The 17622-nt window shown below is 37.5% G+C and overlaps 1 protein-coding gene across 1 annotated transcript in view; it reads right to left on the bottom strand.

Moving 5' to 3' along the window:
* The window catches only part of TAFA5 (TAFA chemokine like family member 5), a 445101-nt gene that overhangs the window by 78416 nt on the left and 349063 nt on the right, over positions 1-17622 (bottom strand). Inside the window, exon 3 of the mRNA XM_075274184.1 lies at positions 2679-2806. Coding sequence (XP_075130285.1) covers positions 2679-2806 — 128 coding nt within the window. The remainder of the gene's footprint in view (positions 1-2678; positions 2807-17622) is intronic.

Below are 17622 nucleotides of genomic sequence, written 5' to 3'. Positions count from 1 at the left end.
AGTGGAATGCTATGTTTACAATTCATGTAAGAAGTCAGATAAGCTACAATAAGATTTCCAAGCTAATTTTTTTTACACCTGTCATTAGATTCTCACACTTCTGGTATAATTTAAAATATGTATATATTAATAGAACAAAACTAACTCTGCAGCTTCCAATGTATTCTAACTTATGTAATTGGAAGCTCTACCAGTCTGAAGGGGAAAAAACTACAATGATAACAAGTTTAGTAGACTACAAAATAATTGTTAGTGAAATTGGGTTTCACAGTTTTAATGAGCCACCAGCTACATTTGAATGTTTCAGGCCTTATTTTCATGTCACAATTGCCAAAGTAGGTGGTATGTGTCTGGTTCTATAAAAGTAAAGAATATGCTCGAAATAAAAAATAAATATCGCTTGTTATATTTGTAACATGTTTGCCCAGTGATTATCTATACACAATAACTAAAAAAAATACTATAAAAATATACTTTAGACATATGCAACCGATACTGGTCCTTCACATGCATGCATCATTGAACAGAGGAGGGACTCCATGTGTCACAATGTGGTGCCCATATGGATACTTATGTTGAATATATATACGTACATAATATCACATTCATGGAACATGGCATTAACTAGGGATTTCTGTCAAATTGTAAAGTGTAGAAAATCCAAGGCATATGGAGATATAGTTACAAAAAATATATATGTGTACCCTAAAAACAGCTCTGTACACCTTGTGCATGAACAAGAGAGAGCCAGTCTGTAAATGCTGACCACTCTGATGTCCATTGCAGGGGCATAATTAACAAAGAATAGGCCACATAGCAAACTTTTGACTTTGGACATCCCACCACACATGGCATAGCACCCCCTTTACTGGTCCCCACATGGTAAAATGTTAGTTTTGATGGCCTTTTCACACAGCATAATGTCCTTCATTAGCCTCTCTACACAGTATAATGCCCAAAGGTAGTCCCTCCACACTGTATAATGTCACATATTGGCCTCCATACAATATAATGTCACACATTGACTCCTTAACCAGGTATACTGGTGGCCCCTCCATACAATATAATATCCCACAGAGGCCCACTCACACAGTATAATGTCCCATGTAGTGTCCCCCATGGTGTTTGTTAAAAATAACACAAGGATTTTGGGTTTGGCCAAACTCAAAGTGTTTGCGCTTCCCCACCTACGAGCTATTTTTATACTTTGTGGTCTCTTATAAGTTATTATAATGATCAGAGGCCCAGGAGAGGTGATCAAACATAAAACAAAAACTGTTACTCACCTCCTGGACTGTGGTAGGGATAATCTGGCCTCAGCAGTCTCTGACAACATTGAAGACTGGCGCCAGATAATTGGCGTCTCTGATAATTATAACCTGAGGTCTGAAGAGACTCCAGAGTATAATAATAGCAATTTCATTTTGGACATTTTAGGTCTGAACAAAACCACCTGAAGAACCTCACAAGGTTTGCCCAATAAATGCTAAGTGATGTGGTCCTACTTAACAATCCCCGCTTCTGCTCATGGCCGCTTCTTCTTCCCTTTCAGGTGGCCTGATTGTCAATGCATGGGGCCCCCTGCAGGGCCAAAGAGGAAGAGGAGGCAGCTGTGGACAGGAGCAGGGAATGGTAAGTAAATAGGGACCATTATCTGTTCATGTAAAAGAAACAGCAGAGCTCCCATGCTGTATAGGGACAGTCCTGTGTAGTCAAGGCAGAAATTATTTGGCAATTTTTGCCAGAACCTTTCCATTACAAAGATGGAGTTTTTGAGGTGTGGAAAACTGAACATCACTTGACCAGTGATAATACAGATGTGGCATATATTTAGACATAAAAGTCAGAAAGCACTGCTGGAAATTGTAAAACTTTCAATGATAATTATCATAGAGAAGTACACACAGGGCACCTGAAAAATAAAATTGCACCACTCTTACCTGGTATCCAAAGAAGCAGCTTATCCTGACAGATGCAAAGAGAAGTGTACACCATGAAGTACTGCGCTACACTACAGAGGGGCACTATTAGTCCACCAATCCGTGCAAGTATTTCACTACTATAGGTGACTTACCAGTGTATTGGTCAGGTGGATTTCTTAGAACTTTCAGTGAAGCCTTATATGCTAAATCTGATTTACAATGGTCCAAAAAAGACCACTGAATTCTGTATCCTCTGCCCATTGTAACTCGAGGGACCACTGTACAGACCCTAATGCATGTTTCATACTCATTCCACAGGATAGGTGATCTCTTTAGGTCCAACACCTGGACCTCACACAGGTCAGCTGCTGGTTCCTATTCAAGTAATAGGAGGTGAGCTGCAGTTCCTCAAGACCACTAGTATACAGTGGAAAAGGTTGCATCTTTGCTTCTATTCATCTAATAGGAACAGAGCAGCGCACACTCCCTATTGACTGTAGTAACTTATCGTACCTGGAGGCTGGCTGTTCTGGGCAGGGTCCAGGTGTCAGACCCCCCTTGGATCACATACTGATCACCTATCTTGTGGATGGGTCACGAGTATGAAACATACATTACGGTCTAGAAAACCAATTTAATTAGGACTACATTATGCATAGCGTGATCAGAATGACAAATCCAGCCGGAAAAAAAAAATCGGTTAAAATTATAAACCTTATTACTATTTTTACAAAAAAAAAAAAATGTTCTACTTACCGTAGTTGTCTTTATTCGCCCACCTGGTTGTGTACAGGTCCAACCTGACTTATTGATTAATAAATCACAGCCTTCCCCTTCTAAACATGGAAGCATTTCACACCACTGTTTCGTTCTTATAATACGTGCTGTAAGGAGAAAGGGAAAAAACATAAATTTGTTTCATCTCTGTATAATCATCATCCTTTACAATAACTAGTTCAATAAAAAATGGGTCAATGACTTGTCCTAGTTAAATAACAATTAACAAATGAAAAACTATTGTGACATGATAATACTAAATGACTGATTCTAACTATGTTACATGAATGTTTCATGAAAAGACAAATATAGCATCACCTTAATTTTAGTGCTTAACAAAGGTGGTAAAGCATAGATTTTATACATTTCATTTCTATGTAATAATACACGATATACTATACTACTTTTAGGCTTCTCTGTAACAAATCCAGCAGAGACATTACAATGAATGGGGTGCCAATACTTTTGGCCAACACTGTACATCATCTTCTGCATTATATTGTCTAGCTACTATAATACACATTTTATAGAACTGGATTATTAGTAGTTAATTGCACATTTAAAACCAAACGATGCTCCATATGGTAACAGATTTCACTCGAGTCCTTTGACCATCTTGCTTTCTACTTATACTGGTGTTGTCATAATATGTGTGTTTGGATAGCTTTGAACACTGCATTTGCTGATCATTCATTCATACAGTCACCAACTGCCAAAGCCATGGTAAATCTCCCATGTGGGAGGCAGCATATTTTTGTCAAGAAAAAGTGAGATAAACCTTGTCCGTCAGCCATAAATTTCAAGAGTCTTATCTGCCTAGTAAGAAATGAATGATTAAAATCTTCAGGAAATCCTATAGCACTTGCAATTTCTAAGTAAGGAATTAAGAAGAGAGTGTTTTATTGGTGACAGCTGAAATGGTAAATATTAAAGCCGGTGAGGTGGTGGGCTGTTTTAAGGAGGGAATTAAAAATATAATTCTTAGCAGTTTAAATATATATTACCTCTTCTATGGAACCTCTAGAGGGAATTCTAAAACAACACAAATGAATCGATGTCTTTTGTAAGCAGCAAATTGAGAGCAGTAATTATACTGTGATAGCCCTTGAGCCCCAAGGATTCATTTACTTTACGAGACAACAAAGAAACATTACTTTATATCATTTTGCTCTCAGAGTTCTTATGTTATCCTTTATGTTTTTATTGTACCATTACATTGTTTGGTGACCTGTCATGCTGACATATAAACCATCTATTCCCATATTTTAACAACCACAGCCTGGATTTAATTATTTCCAAAGTCTGCATGTTACCACACGCACGTCTTCCTCACATTAATTTTGCATTGCAAAGAAAACACCCAGCATTGCAAAAAAAGAAAATTGTTTCCATATATTCATGACACTGAATGCAGACTTTTATAGTTTGCTCAAGCAGGCTCAATATCCTACAGTGCTGAACACCAGAGACACAATGGCACCATGCCACGTGCATGCAAATCAGCACACCGGGAGCATAGTCTTTGGCTGTACAATCCTTTGAAGAGACCACCTAATGGCCATATCTTGCTGCCTCGCATATATACCATCTAACCACAAGACACAGGGAATTCTTCAAAAGACATTCATGCCTGCCTACAGGGACTGTTTACCATAATGTTCTACTAAACCTTTCTATGTTTCATAACTTTCTACAGAAGTCTGACGTACATGTTTTGTAGTGTACTAAGTATTAGGAAGCTGGAAAATGGAAAGATTATTACACATATAGCAGGGCTAAATTTATATGAAGATAAACAAGATGACACCCAGAGTTCAATGCCGGCAAACAGATTGTCTATCTACTATCTTTACATTACAAGAAGACTGTCAATGATGTCAAATGCAAAAGTAACTATTGAAATACATTTTTGCAAGGTAGCTTTGTGTATCAGAAAATAAGAAATGGCCCTTACAAAGCTTTATCCTGACAAATACTTGCATTTCCCAAGAAAAACAATGCTATTTCGTCTTTCCGCATAAGTCTATACTCGTACTATGCTGTTTTCTGTAATATAGCATAGACATTTGTAAATAAATTGACAATTGGGTGTTACCATTTCACTTCCCAGGTGTGTGGAGTTACACGGTCTAGCACTGTCAGCAGTCATTGGACAATAACAGACTGTGCAGGGACACGCCTGTAACTGGTATCACCCACTTATACATTTACTTATAGAAGGGATAACAAGGTGTCTTAAGAAAAAATGCTTCAGAATTGTTATTTTATGGGAATGCAATCTTCATATACAGGTAATCTTCATATCTGTATAATCTACTAGAATTGCGTCTTATTTGGATAAAATGTGAGAAATAATAAAGGTCTTCTGAGAAATCAGAACCAAGTAATGAATTTATATGAAACTTAAAGGTATTCTATCATTGGCTCTAGTCATCATCAGCAGCAGCCTTCCCTGCTCTCACCTCCCCCTGTTTACACATATCAGACAGTGCTCAGTGAACTTCCTGAGTGCACTCTGGAGGCTAAATAGCATATTAATAAAAGTGGGCTAATTCAAAAACAGCTGGGAGGATTAACAAACAAAAGGTATGTATGGAATAGCCTTTCTAAAGGCTATTCAAATATATGCTTAGTTAAAAATCACTAGAGACAATGATAGAATCCCTTTAAGAAAATTAGAAAATGTAGAATAATTTACTAATTTCTCAATATATAAAATATTGGTAGAGCAGCCATTTCCTGTGTCATGAAGGGACCAGAAAGTAGATACCGGTGGGGATACAAGAAGAGCTGGAACAGGAGTGATGGGTTATTGGTGAGGTGAGTATTAATGATTTGCACTATTCTTGGCTTTTATTGTCTGAACACTCCCTTTACAGAGGGGAGACTACAGTCACTTACTGGGCAGTTGGTAACATAATAGAGAATGAACAAAAGACTTTTATTTTAGGGGTTGTGACATATATGGTGATACCAATTGTGAATTTTTGTTTATTTTCATTAACAAGGGGGAAAAAGTCCATTTTTCATTTTTTTCTTTGTAAAACGACTTGTGCTGCTGTCAGCATTAACCGTAGCATATAAGGAGTTAAATGACAATTATGCTTCTGATTTATAATGAGGAGTGATATTATGAACAAAGGTCAAACGTTCAAGCCACATGTGACTGCTGAGGCCATTCAGTGGCCTCAGCAAAGGACATGTAGCATCACGGGTCTCTTCCTAAGGCCTACTGAGGTTGCTGATTGACCGGAGCAGAAGGACCAGAGCTCGCCTTGAGGACACAGGAGCATCGGGGACAGGATGATTATTTTTTTTTCACCTTCCCCAATTGTTCAGGCACTAAAAAAAATGTCTGGACAACCTCCTTAATACAAGAAAATTATAATTGTAATACATTTTATTATAGTTAATAGTAGTTGTAGTTAATATGTTTTCCTTTTGCACTTTTCACGTTGAGTAACTTTCTACATATTACTCTATGAAAAGGATGAAGGGTGGATGAAGAAGCTACTAGAGAACACACTCAAATAATTGTTGTTGTTACACTCTGCTATTCTGTGCCTTTTTTAGCACTTTTTTTGTATATAAGAAGCACAGAATGAGGTAATAAGTGGTGAAAGAAACAGTTCTCCTTAAGAAGAAATATATTAAGTCAAATTCACTATTCATTTAATGAGAAGTTCTTTATAACTGGAGGTACGCTTTAGAAAGATGTTGTGCAGAGTTGTCTTTACACTTTTCCTACAGATGTTGGCCCCCTCCCCCCCAACTGCTGGCTCTTTATATTTAAAATCCAGATTTATTCATGCATAAATGAGTCAGTAAGTGTAATAACGGCATCTCCGGTGCACATAAAGGCTCCCCAGCACTAGTTCCAGCTATAGCACAACTCAGGACTACTCATCTTGGTCAGATAAGGAGTATCCCCCATGGATGTGTTACTCCTCTCCCTACTTATACTCTCATGCTAATGGACTACATATGCAGATCTGAATGACACTGGGTCGTATTGGTGCTGGAAACCTGGAGCCTCATTTACATAGAAATACATATTATCTTTTTAAATAAGGTGCCAGTGTTCAGGTAAAGGGAGAGGCATGCGGAGAAAGCGTAAGGACAGCTCTATACTGTAAGGTGATTGTTTTGCTGACAGATTCCTGTTAATGTCATATTTCATTTACTTAGCAAAACCTCCCACTTTCTTTGTGTTTTTATACATTTCACCTACAATACTGTCACCACAAGCATCGGTGCGTTTCAGAACTATACTTATAGTAAATTTTCTAAATGTCCTTTCAGCCTTTTTTAAATTATCTATAATCTAATAATCTTGATATATTACATTCACACACAATGCCAAGTGCTATATAAATCAAATATGACATATCAGTAGTGGCTCTATTGATACAAAATTTATCTCCCCCCTTGACAGATGACCTCGTCACTGAAACTGCTTTAGCCCATTGGTTGCGCCTGTAGAGGTCACCCCTACTTTAAACATAGATGTGATGTCATAATACACAGGCATACACATATGGAAACAAGCCTCATAAAAGTACATAGGGTAGTCAACATAAAATTATATTTCAACACTAAAAATCACCTAAACTGAAACATATGCAACAACTACATACCAAATCATAGTGACATACGGTTAACTGCGATTTTGACATATACGTACTTCATTTGAAAAACACATTGATTTCATAGTTTTATGAGCCTGCAAATCCATGGGGGAGGTTATGAATACTTATTCTGCAGTGTACAGACTAGTGGGGGGTCTTTATTTTGTCTCTTGAAAAGCATGATTCAAAGTGCTTTAGCCTGCTGAGATTTCATATACCCTTCATGCTTCATGTTAAAATATGCACAGTGGGGAGCAGGAATAAGTTCATGGATCAAACTTGCATAGAATTGTGCCAATGAAATATAACAGTAAAATTGTTTAGCACCTTATATATTCCCTGGGCACATATCATTTCAACTTATTATCTTATAATACAAAATAGTCACTGGAGAGGTAAAAGACCATCTAATAAGCCCTTCATGTTAATTAAAATGTATTTGAATGCAGATAGAGCTATACTAAGTTCTGAATCAATACTTACTTTGTACTTTGATCAGAGTTCCAGATTGATGGATAGTGACAATTGCCTCTATTACATCATTGCTGATGTCTTTCTTCCTTGGTATTGTGTTAACATATGTTTGTTTGTTTTTTTATGTAGATTGTGAGCCCCATATAGGGATCACAATGTACATTTTTTTTCTCCTATCAGTATGTCTTTGTAGAATGGGAGGAAATCCATGCAAACACGGGGAGAACATACAAACTCCTTGCAGATTTTGTTCCTGGCAGGATTTGAACCCAGGACTCCAGTGCTGCAAGGCTGCAGTGCTAACCACTGAGCCACTGTGTTGCCCCTGTTAACATATGGTTAATTATCCAGTCACACTTGCACACTTGCTTATGATCAATAATCAAGGGTAGCTGACTGCTACTTACCCCCTTAGTACCTATGCAGAAGCAGTAAGGGTCTACTTAATTTTTCACACACTTAAGGATTTTGCCCTAGTTGTTGTTACATAATGCAATGGTAGAATCTGTAGTTATAATTACCTAATTTTAATCACAGATTATGTTACCTTCTTAGGATCATATTTTTAATTTTTTCTCCTGATGCAAAAAAACCACGCTCAGCGCACACTCAGCCCTGCTACATCTCTGGATGTAGCAGAGCTCAGCACACACTCAGCCCTGCTACATCTCCGGAGTAGCAGAGCTGTGCGCTCAACACTGCTACATCTGAGGTCGGACCACAATGGAGACTGCTGTGGACTGATCTTAGACTCTGCCGGTGTTTACATAGATATAATTGACATGCTGCAATTTCCAAAACTGGGCCGGTTTTGTAAATCCCATTCACTTTGCAGTTACTGTAAAACGCTGCGATTTTTCCTGCGGCGTTTCTGCCAGGGGCAAATCATGGCGTTTACAGCCCGTGGGGCCCTTGCCTAAAGAGGACCTTTCAGGTCCTCATCAATATGCAGTATAATATAACACTAGAAAGTTTTCCTGGTATGCTACCTGTGCCATTAATTCCGGCACTGATATCTCCCCTTACAGCCTGGTATCGTCACTGGTCTGTGAGGAATGCCCACCCTGACTGTACTTGTACTGTCAGAGGGGGTGTTACAGCTCAGTATCATCCCTGGATGGTAAGGAATGCCCTTACACTGACAGTACAAGGTTATGTTAGAGTACAGTTGAGGAGGATGTTCCCCACAGCCCAGTCATGTTGCTAGGCTATAAGGCCCGCCCCTCTGACAGTGGGGAGATATTGGTGCCAACATTTTTATGGTATCTGTATTTTGTCAATTGAGAGAAAAAAGGAGCTGTTAAAATGGACATTAGCATATAATGACAATCAGCGGAATGAGGATCAGTCCCAATCTAAAGTAGTTATTTTCCTTAGCAATCATTCAATCATTCCTGGCTAATGTACCACATATACATAACCAATAAGTGATTGATCATTAATAATATTCACAGTCATTTCTGCTCACATCTTTAATTCTCACTTAAAATCCATTGCTGCTCAGGAGCAACGTCCCCTTTTATGTACACAGGGAATGTTCTGCCATCAATAATGGCAACTGTTGGGGCCCACCAATCATATGAACTCCCCATGATAACTTCAGCTTGTAAATATCATTGAATAACCAGTGTGCAGTCAATTTGCTATATTATTGGGCACTGACTGTTATGGGCCCCCACTCATTAAATTTAAAGATCTATCCTAAATCTCAGTATATAGCTGAGAAATTCTTGTTATAGGAGTTGTATAGTAAAGATTTTTTAGCACCTATTATTCTATGTCTGTATGACAATCTTATAGATGACCTTGTTTGAGGTTCCACTACCTCAAGAAGCATAGCCAACCGCCAAGGTCCATTAATTGTGACAAATAATCAATGTTACTTACCATATGTTATCTAACACATCACTTCAGTTCTGCGCCCACTCGCATCACAATCTAATTTCCCTATTTCAAAAACAGACACACACTGGGACCAATTTTATAGTCACGGAAAAATATGAACTCATGTCACACTGCTGCAAAGCACCAGTACTGAATACCATAATTGTTTCAATTATTAATTTGTTCCATTTTGCTTCATCTATTACATTACGTTTATAATTCTTGAAATATATTTCAAAAGTAATTAAATCATACACATATCTTTTGTTTTTCCCTAGGAGTTTCTTTGAACCCCCCAAAATACCATCTATTTAGTCTAGCAAGTTCCTAAGCAAGATAATTGTTTCATTCATCACAGCGTTTTTTTCATGCAAAATTTATTAAGATTAAAAAGCAATTTCTTATTGCCGTTTCCTTTCCTCGCACTACAAATCCATTTTAGAAATAAGGTCATTTTATGTATGTTTAATACAATGCAAATGATGCACATTAATATGTATTTATTCACAGTCCACACCTGCTAATATTTGTTTCTGAAGAGCTAATATGATGATTTCATATGCTGCTTCCCTATTTGATCCTTCTAAACCCTATCCATTTTAATGTTTGGAAATCAGATGTGATAACTCAGTGTTAACAAACAAAGCAATTCATATTAAGCAATGATTACTAGCATAAAGTATAAATACACATGATATATGCATAAAGAAACATACATCATTAATTATCTATATTACATATAATATTATTCCATGGTTATTAAATTACTGCTACAACATATTCTTAAAGAAATTGTAAGTTTAAGGTTTATACCTATATAGCTATAATTAGAGATGAGTGAGTAGTACTCGATCGAGTAGGTATTCGATCGAATACTATGGTATTCGAAATACTCGTACTCGATCAAGTACCACTCGTTATTCGAATGTAAAAGTTCGATGCAGAACCAGCATTGATTGGCCGAATGCTATACAGTCGGCCAATCAACGCTGGTTCTTCTCCTACCTTTAGAAGTCTTTTCCGTGCAGCTTCCCCGCGGCGTCTTCCGGCACTGAATTCACTCAGCCAGGCATCGGGCCTGGGCAGAGCCGACTGCGCATGTCCACTTGTAGTGCGGGCATGCGCAGTCGGCTCTGCCCAGGCCCGATGCCTGGCAGAGTGAATGAAGAGCGGGAAGATGCCGTGGGGACGCTGCATGGAGAAGACTTCTCAGAGGATCCAGCCCGACCCTCACTCGTGGACTTGGCAAGTATAAGTTGATCGAATGTTGCCTACCCCTGAAACGAGCATTTTCCCCTCATAGACTATAATAGGGTTCGATATTCGATTCGAGTAGTCAAATTTTGAGGGGCTACTCAAAACGAATATCGAACCTCGAACATTTTACTGTTCGCTCATCTCTAGCTATAATATAACATCACTTTAAGGTAGGTGGGATCCAACCACTGATATTCCAACCAGGCATGATAATGAAGGGGCAGCCAGAGTAGCTTTGTGTTCCCACCACAGTTACTCATTGTTTAGAAACTGCCACACAACCATATTTAAACTGTAACTACAAAAAACTTTAAATGAAACTAATAATACAGGTGAATATAAAAAATGTAATATGTATACTGTACAGTATTACATTACAATGTATAATAGTATATGAAGATGTGTGCAAGAGTGTATTAAATCTCAGTGGTTTACAGTCTGTATTATATAGAATATTACACTTTGTTACATTGGTGCAAAGAGGGAATTGATTTACAGTTTATCCTTTTAGTAATTGCTGCCTTTAATTTTAGTCTAACCTACTGGTGGTTCTCTTCCTAAATAAGACATCTGTACTGTATCTAGATCTACTGTATACTGTATTGTAATGTAATACTATTTGTAAGATTTATTACAAAAAATATGAAAAAATAAGTTGCCTTTTTGCACTTATCGAGCTGATCTACTTTTTCCAGAAATCTATGGAGAGGGGAGGGGGAATAGGTGGCTACTTGAAAAGGCACAGCACTGTAAGAGAGAGTTCTTCTGATACTGCTTAGTCTTCAAGACAAGACTCTATTACTACACAGAATGAGGCAATAACTCAATTTATAGGCTACTCCTCTCCATATATATCTGTGTGTGAGCTGGATACAGAGACAAATGGGTCTAAAGAGTTTAAATGAAAACAAGGAGAATGTGGAGAAGGAAACACATTTCTTTAATATGGCGTATTACAAAGGTCATTATATTCACTTGTACTATTGTTTTATAAAAAGTGAATGAGGCCATGCTTCTATTAGATGCACAGGCAGGTGGATAGGGATCTGCTTCATGGAGAAAATGTATAAGGGCACACAAAGCTAAATCAACACTGGACCTTTTTTCTAAGGATAGGTGTGGATCCAACCTCGTATTCTAGCAATATAACATTAATTGATGAATAACTGTTTTAGAAAAAAATAAATGCAGATGTGTGTATAGCTAAAATTGCAATAAAGATGTTACACAATTGTTGGATTACCAAATGTGCTGATTACAGAGTAGCATTCACTTTCTTGGAATCCTATAAGGAACGTACAGGTGTATCTACAGTTAACTGATCTTTAGTTTCCAATTTCTCATTAAACAAACGTAATACAATATCACAACATGTAAATAAATGCCATTAAGTCAATGAACAAAAGAGAAATCTGAATCACATCAATATCTGGTGTAACCACCCTTTTCCTTCAAAACAGCAACAATTCTTCTAAAGGCCCCTTCATACGGAGGATACTTTGGCTGATTCGGAACGTATAAACGTTCCGAATCAGCAGCGTTTAAAGCAGGTCCCATTGCTTTCTATGGGAGCCAGCATACGCGCGCTCCCCATAGAAATGAATGGGAAAAAGCAGCCCATTCATTTCTATGGGGAGCGCATGTATGCCGGCTCCCATAGAAAGCAATGGGACCTGCTTTAAACGCTGCTGATTCAGAACGTTTACACGTTCCAAATCAGCCAGAGTATTCTCTGTGTGAAGGGGCCCTAACTAATACACTTGCACACCGTTTTTGAAGGAGCTGGTCAAGGAGATTGCTCCAAATGTTTCAGAGAACTAACCATTAGAGATGAGTGAGTAGTTTCGATTGAATACCTCCCCTGCATAGTTATTGGTGTAAAAAAAAGCGCCAGGAAAGGTGGGAGAATAATAAAAATTTTCCCGTGTGATATTTGACAGAGTACACCAATAACTATGCAAAGGGAGGTATTCAATTGAATACTGCTATTCGATCAAACACTATTCACTCATCTCTACTAACCATAGATCTGTGGATGTAGGTTTACTCAAATCCTTCTATCTCTTCATGTAATCCTAGAAAGACTAAATGATATTGAGATCAGGGCTTTGTGGGGGCCTTATCACTTCCAGGACACCTTCTCCTAAAGGTGGAGCCACCAAATAAGGATTTAATTTAGATTTTGCTTTTGTTTATTCATTTGATTTTGTGAATTGAGAAGAATAAACAAATACTGTCAGAGGGGCTGGCCTTGTAGCTCAGCATCACACTGGATGGTGAAGAATTCCTCACTGACAGTCACTGATATTTCTGGGACCAGGCCAAATACCTGCAAAACTGAAAGTGCAGTGAATTCAGCACAATTTCATCTTTGCAATAGTTTATAATAGTCCATTTCTTAGAGGACATGAAAAGTCCTCTTTGAAGAAAATATTTCTATTCATTTTAAAAGTATTTATATCTTTTTTATATTTATTTATAGTGTTTGCCTCTAAGTGCTATTTTAGGCTATAAAGGCTTCTTCACTTTATATAAAAGTACACACAGACAAATAGAAGAATAAAATTGATGAAAGGTAGCAACGCAGAAGAGTCTGGATTGTAGCTAAGTAGCCCCAATCACGGTCTAAAGAAATTCCAGCTGTCCTATAGGCTCAGGGTGCATCAATGTAAGCAAAACTATTTGTCAAAATTTCAATGAAAAGAAACGCTATGTCAGGAGACCCAGGAGGACCCCACTGCTGACACAGAGACATAAAAAAGCTAGACTGCAGGTTACAGCCATAATTTTGGTGAGTAAGCCAAAATCCTTCTGGGAAAATGTCTTGTGGACAGATGAGACCAAGACAGAGCTTTTTGGAAAAGCACATCATTCTACTGTTAACCAAAAACAGAGAAAAGTGCAGAGAACCAACAGTCAAATATGGTGGAGGTTGAAAGATTTTTTTGGGTTGTTTTGCTGCCTCTGGCACTGGGTGCCTTGACTGTGTGTAAGGCATCATGAAATCTGAAGAATATCAAAGGATTTTGGGTCGCAATGTAGGGCCTAGTGTCAGAAAGCTGAATTTGCATTCTAAGTCATGGGTCTTCCAGCAGGATAGTGATGCCAAACATACTTCAAAAAGCACCCAGAAATGGATGGATTTGGAGAGTCTAGATCGAAATCCCATTGAACACCTGTTAAGAGAACTTAAAACGCACTTAAAATGCACTCTCAAATATTAAAGGCCTGGAGAAGTTGCAAAAGAAAAGTGGTCCAAAATTCCAGTTGAAAGGTATAAGAAGCTTGTTGATGGTTATAGAAAGCCATTGATCTCAGTTATTTCTTCAAAGCGTCTGCAACCAAATATTAAGTTGATGGTGCCAATTATTTTGTCTGGGCCATTCTTGGAGATCTGCATGAAATTAGATCATTTTTGGCTTTTTTTTCTCCTTTTTTATGTTGTTCCAAAACACACAAAGAAAATAAACATGTGTATGACAAAAGATGTGTAATTGCAATAATTTTCTTGGAAAAATATTTAATATTCTGGAAAAATTTCAAGGGTGCCAACACTTACAGCTATGATTGCATATGAAACAGACCAAAATGAAACATTAATTGTAGTGAGTAATTATTGGATGCGTTCTTTACATCATAGAAAATAACTGAATAAGTAAATATGATCTATATTAAGTTTCAATAAATGCAATTTGCAAAACAGTTAATGAACCTTTACCAACACCAAGTCATCTGAATAGTTAATGTGCCAGTAGTTTATCTTATCAAGCAGAAGGTTGAAAACACTTGAAGAGGACTTTTAGCTGGACTCTTTCCCTGTCTGGTTCATGGACTTCAGACTGATGATATTAAGACGGACTTTGAAACGAGATGATTATTATGAAGATCACAAAGGTCATTCACGCAGACACTTGGAATAAAGTGTTCAGAATGCTTGGTGAAGCAGAAATGTTTCTCCATCAAGCAAATTTCCTGCACTGCCCCAAGTAGCAATATGAATTGATCTGAGGATTTATTCAAAATACCTAGTCTAATATCTTCTATATAGATGTAAATGTGCGCCGCAGATGAATCAGCACTTACCGTTAATTAGAATGAGTGAATTCAGGACTACAGAATGTAGACAGAATGCAACAAAGTAAGAGGTGGCTGAAGATTGGCTCCAGTAATAACATAGCATGGCTACAGCTGTTTCTGCATAAATTTACCCAAAACTAAATATATGTATATTTGAAATGGGGATAAGGTGAATGCATTTAGAAATGCAAACTGTGTACAAAGTTGCAAAAAAGACTGAAAGCAGAAATACTCCTCCCAGACCATGATGTAATAAAAAGTTATTATTTTACTCAGTATGAAAATGACGATGGCGATAGTGTATGTTTGACATATTTAGCGTTATAAATGTGTCACGACTTGGGACTCCTATGTTCTCATGTTCTTACATGTCTCTTGTAAAAAAAAAAAACAAAACAAAACAAAAAAAACAATAATGCCCTGACCCCAGGATAGAGAAAAAATACACACACGAAAAAGGGAGATATTGCCCGTAATGCGTTGTGTGTTATAAAAGATTGTACATTTGGACCAGCGCCATTTGCCTCCTTTGTTCTTCTTTTGGTTGACCCCAGGATAGATCATTGATGTTTGGGTAGGAGGTCTATTTTTCTGGACCCATAGTAATAAACGCAATGAGGGGGCTACAGCATTGAATTATTGTTTACACAGGAAAAGCATGTTAGAGCCTGGTATTAAGCAGCAACTCTATGGGTGGACGAGCTACATGGATGAGCCACTGTGACCATCTAAATACAAGAGTACCCATTTTACTCTTTGAACAATTCATACACTTTGTCTGACTACCATACTGCCTATACAAGTTATTTTTTTTAACTAATAAATAGAGTTGATTCAAATACTAGATTTGAATACCTCGCTCAATAGGTATGCATGTTAGTGGTCGGCGCTGCCGGTCGGCGCTTATCCCCTTTTAATATATCGCCGCTCCCATGTATTCCCATGGGAGCAAGGTATTCAAAACTCTAGTTTCAAATACTATTTGCTCATCTCTACTAATAAATATGTCTTTTTATAACTGTCACAGCTGCAATATTTCGAGTTCTCTCCTTTAAATAACAGACTAGTTGGAAATTGAGCGGTTTTTGTCAGCACCTACGGTAATGCAGTACTATTTCAATCTGAAAGTAAAGACAAGAATGCTATTCTGCTACATGAAAGGTGACTTTACAGAAATGAATGCAATATGAATATGCATGTCAGCTTGTTAGGATTATGTAGGGTTATATTGTTAACGGTGACAAACATCATCTTGTTTTTTTGTGTTTTTGACAAATATTAGGCGCTGTATAATAATTATGTAAATACCTTTCTCACCTCCCATCTCGTTGTTATATTGTAAAGGACAATGTAGTTGGTTACGACAATTGTGCAAGTACATGGAACATTTTCGAGTAAACATCGCCCACTTGCAGCTCACACAGAGCGTTTATATCCTTCATTACAGGCTAGTTAGTAAATGCTAGATGAAAAACAGTAGCGGTAACAGGAGTCAAGTTTTGGTTAAATAAAATTTAAACAGATTGGTAATAAGATTTTATCGGCATCTGTCATGAGGGACACATTATTTTCAGATAAACTTATTACTAAAACCAACATTCACACACACAACCCTGTGAAAACATAAATATTCAGTTCAGCTAATGTGTCATTGCTGATATGTGTGCGGCAGAAAATCTTAACACCTTCTGTCTGGCAGCCAAATTGTCACAAGGAATATTAGAAGTTCTTCAGAGTTGTCTGGTTGTGAACTAGCAGGAAATACTATAGTCAGTTATATTCAATTAATAATCTGTGGTTTATTCCACAACAACATTTAACCCTGGATGACAATCTATATTAAGTCCTAAATAAATATATAAGTCTGGTCTGACACTATGGCATATGGCATACATTTAGGGTTGGTGCATAAAGATGTATTTACTCTGTAATATTAAAAGGGATTTCTAATGAGGAAAATAACAAAGATAAACTATGACTCGCTAATGGTGGTAATAGAGAGGGATTGATGATGTCACTCATATACGTCACCGTTTCCGTATGTGAACTGCTCCCTATTATAAATACTAAGAACTATAACAGTAACTTCCAGCTGCGGTTATCTTATTTTGTCACACATTCAGCCCTAGTGCTGGAATGAAGTAGGTCAGTTCATCCCTCATGGTCGTTTTACTTGTTATTGTTGGTATTTTGTGTGCGATTATATATGTGTGCTGTTGTATAGTGAGATCATTGCACCGATTATTGTCATGGCCACACCCAGGCTGTACATGTTTGTATAGTAGACTGCACTCAGCACTGTATAGTATTATGTTTACTGGTATACAGAAACACACATGCTGCTTCCCAATAACGATTTTTTGTAGTTATCTCTAAATGCAGGGCAATTCCCTAACATAGCTCATAGCGTAGAACAGAAATGTAAATCATACTGAAGCTTTATAAGACTTACCAGATAACAATCAGGGAATACAGCATTAGAAACTCAGTTTCTTTTTCATTTTTACAAAATGTACCACTGTTAGTCTCTATTATGCATGCCATTTGTATGCGGAGGATATTAAACCATGAGAGTAGTTGGAGGGGGACATATCTGCCTCTAT

The sequence above is a fragment of the Leptodactylus fuscus genome, chromosome 5 (assembly GCF_031893055.1).
Source record: "Leptodactylus fuscus isolate aLepFus1 chromosome 5, aLepFus1.hap2, whole genome shotgun sequence".
NCBI classification, from domain to species: domain Eukaryota; kingdom Metazoa; phylum Chordata; class Amphibia; order Anura; family Leptodactylidae; genus Leptodactylus; species Leptodactylus fuscus.
Note: the sequence above shows the minus strand (reverse complement) of the source record. Positions and strands in the feature narration are given on the sequence as shown.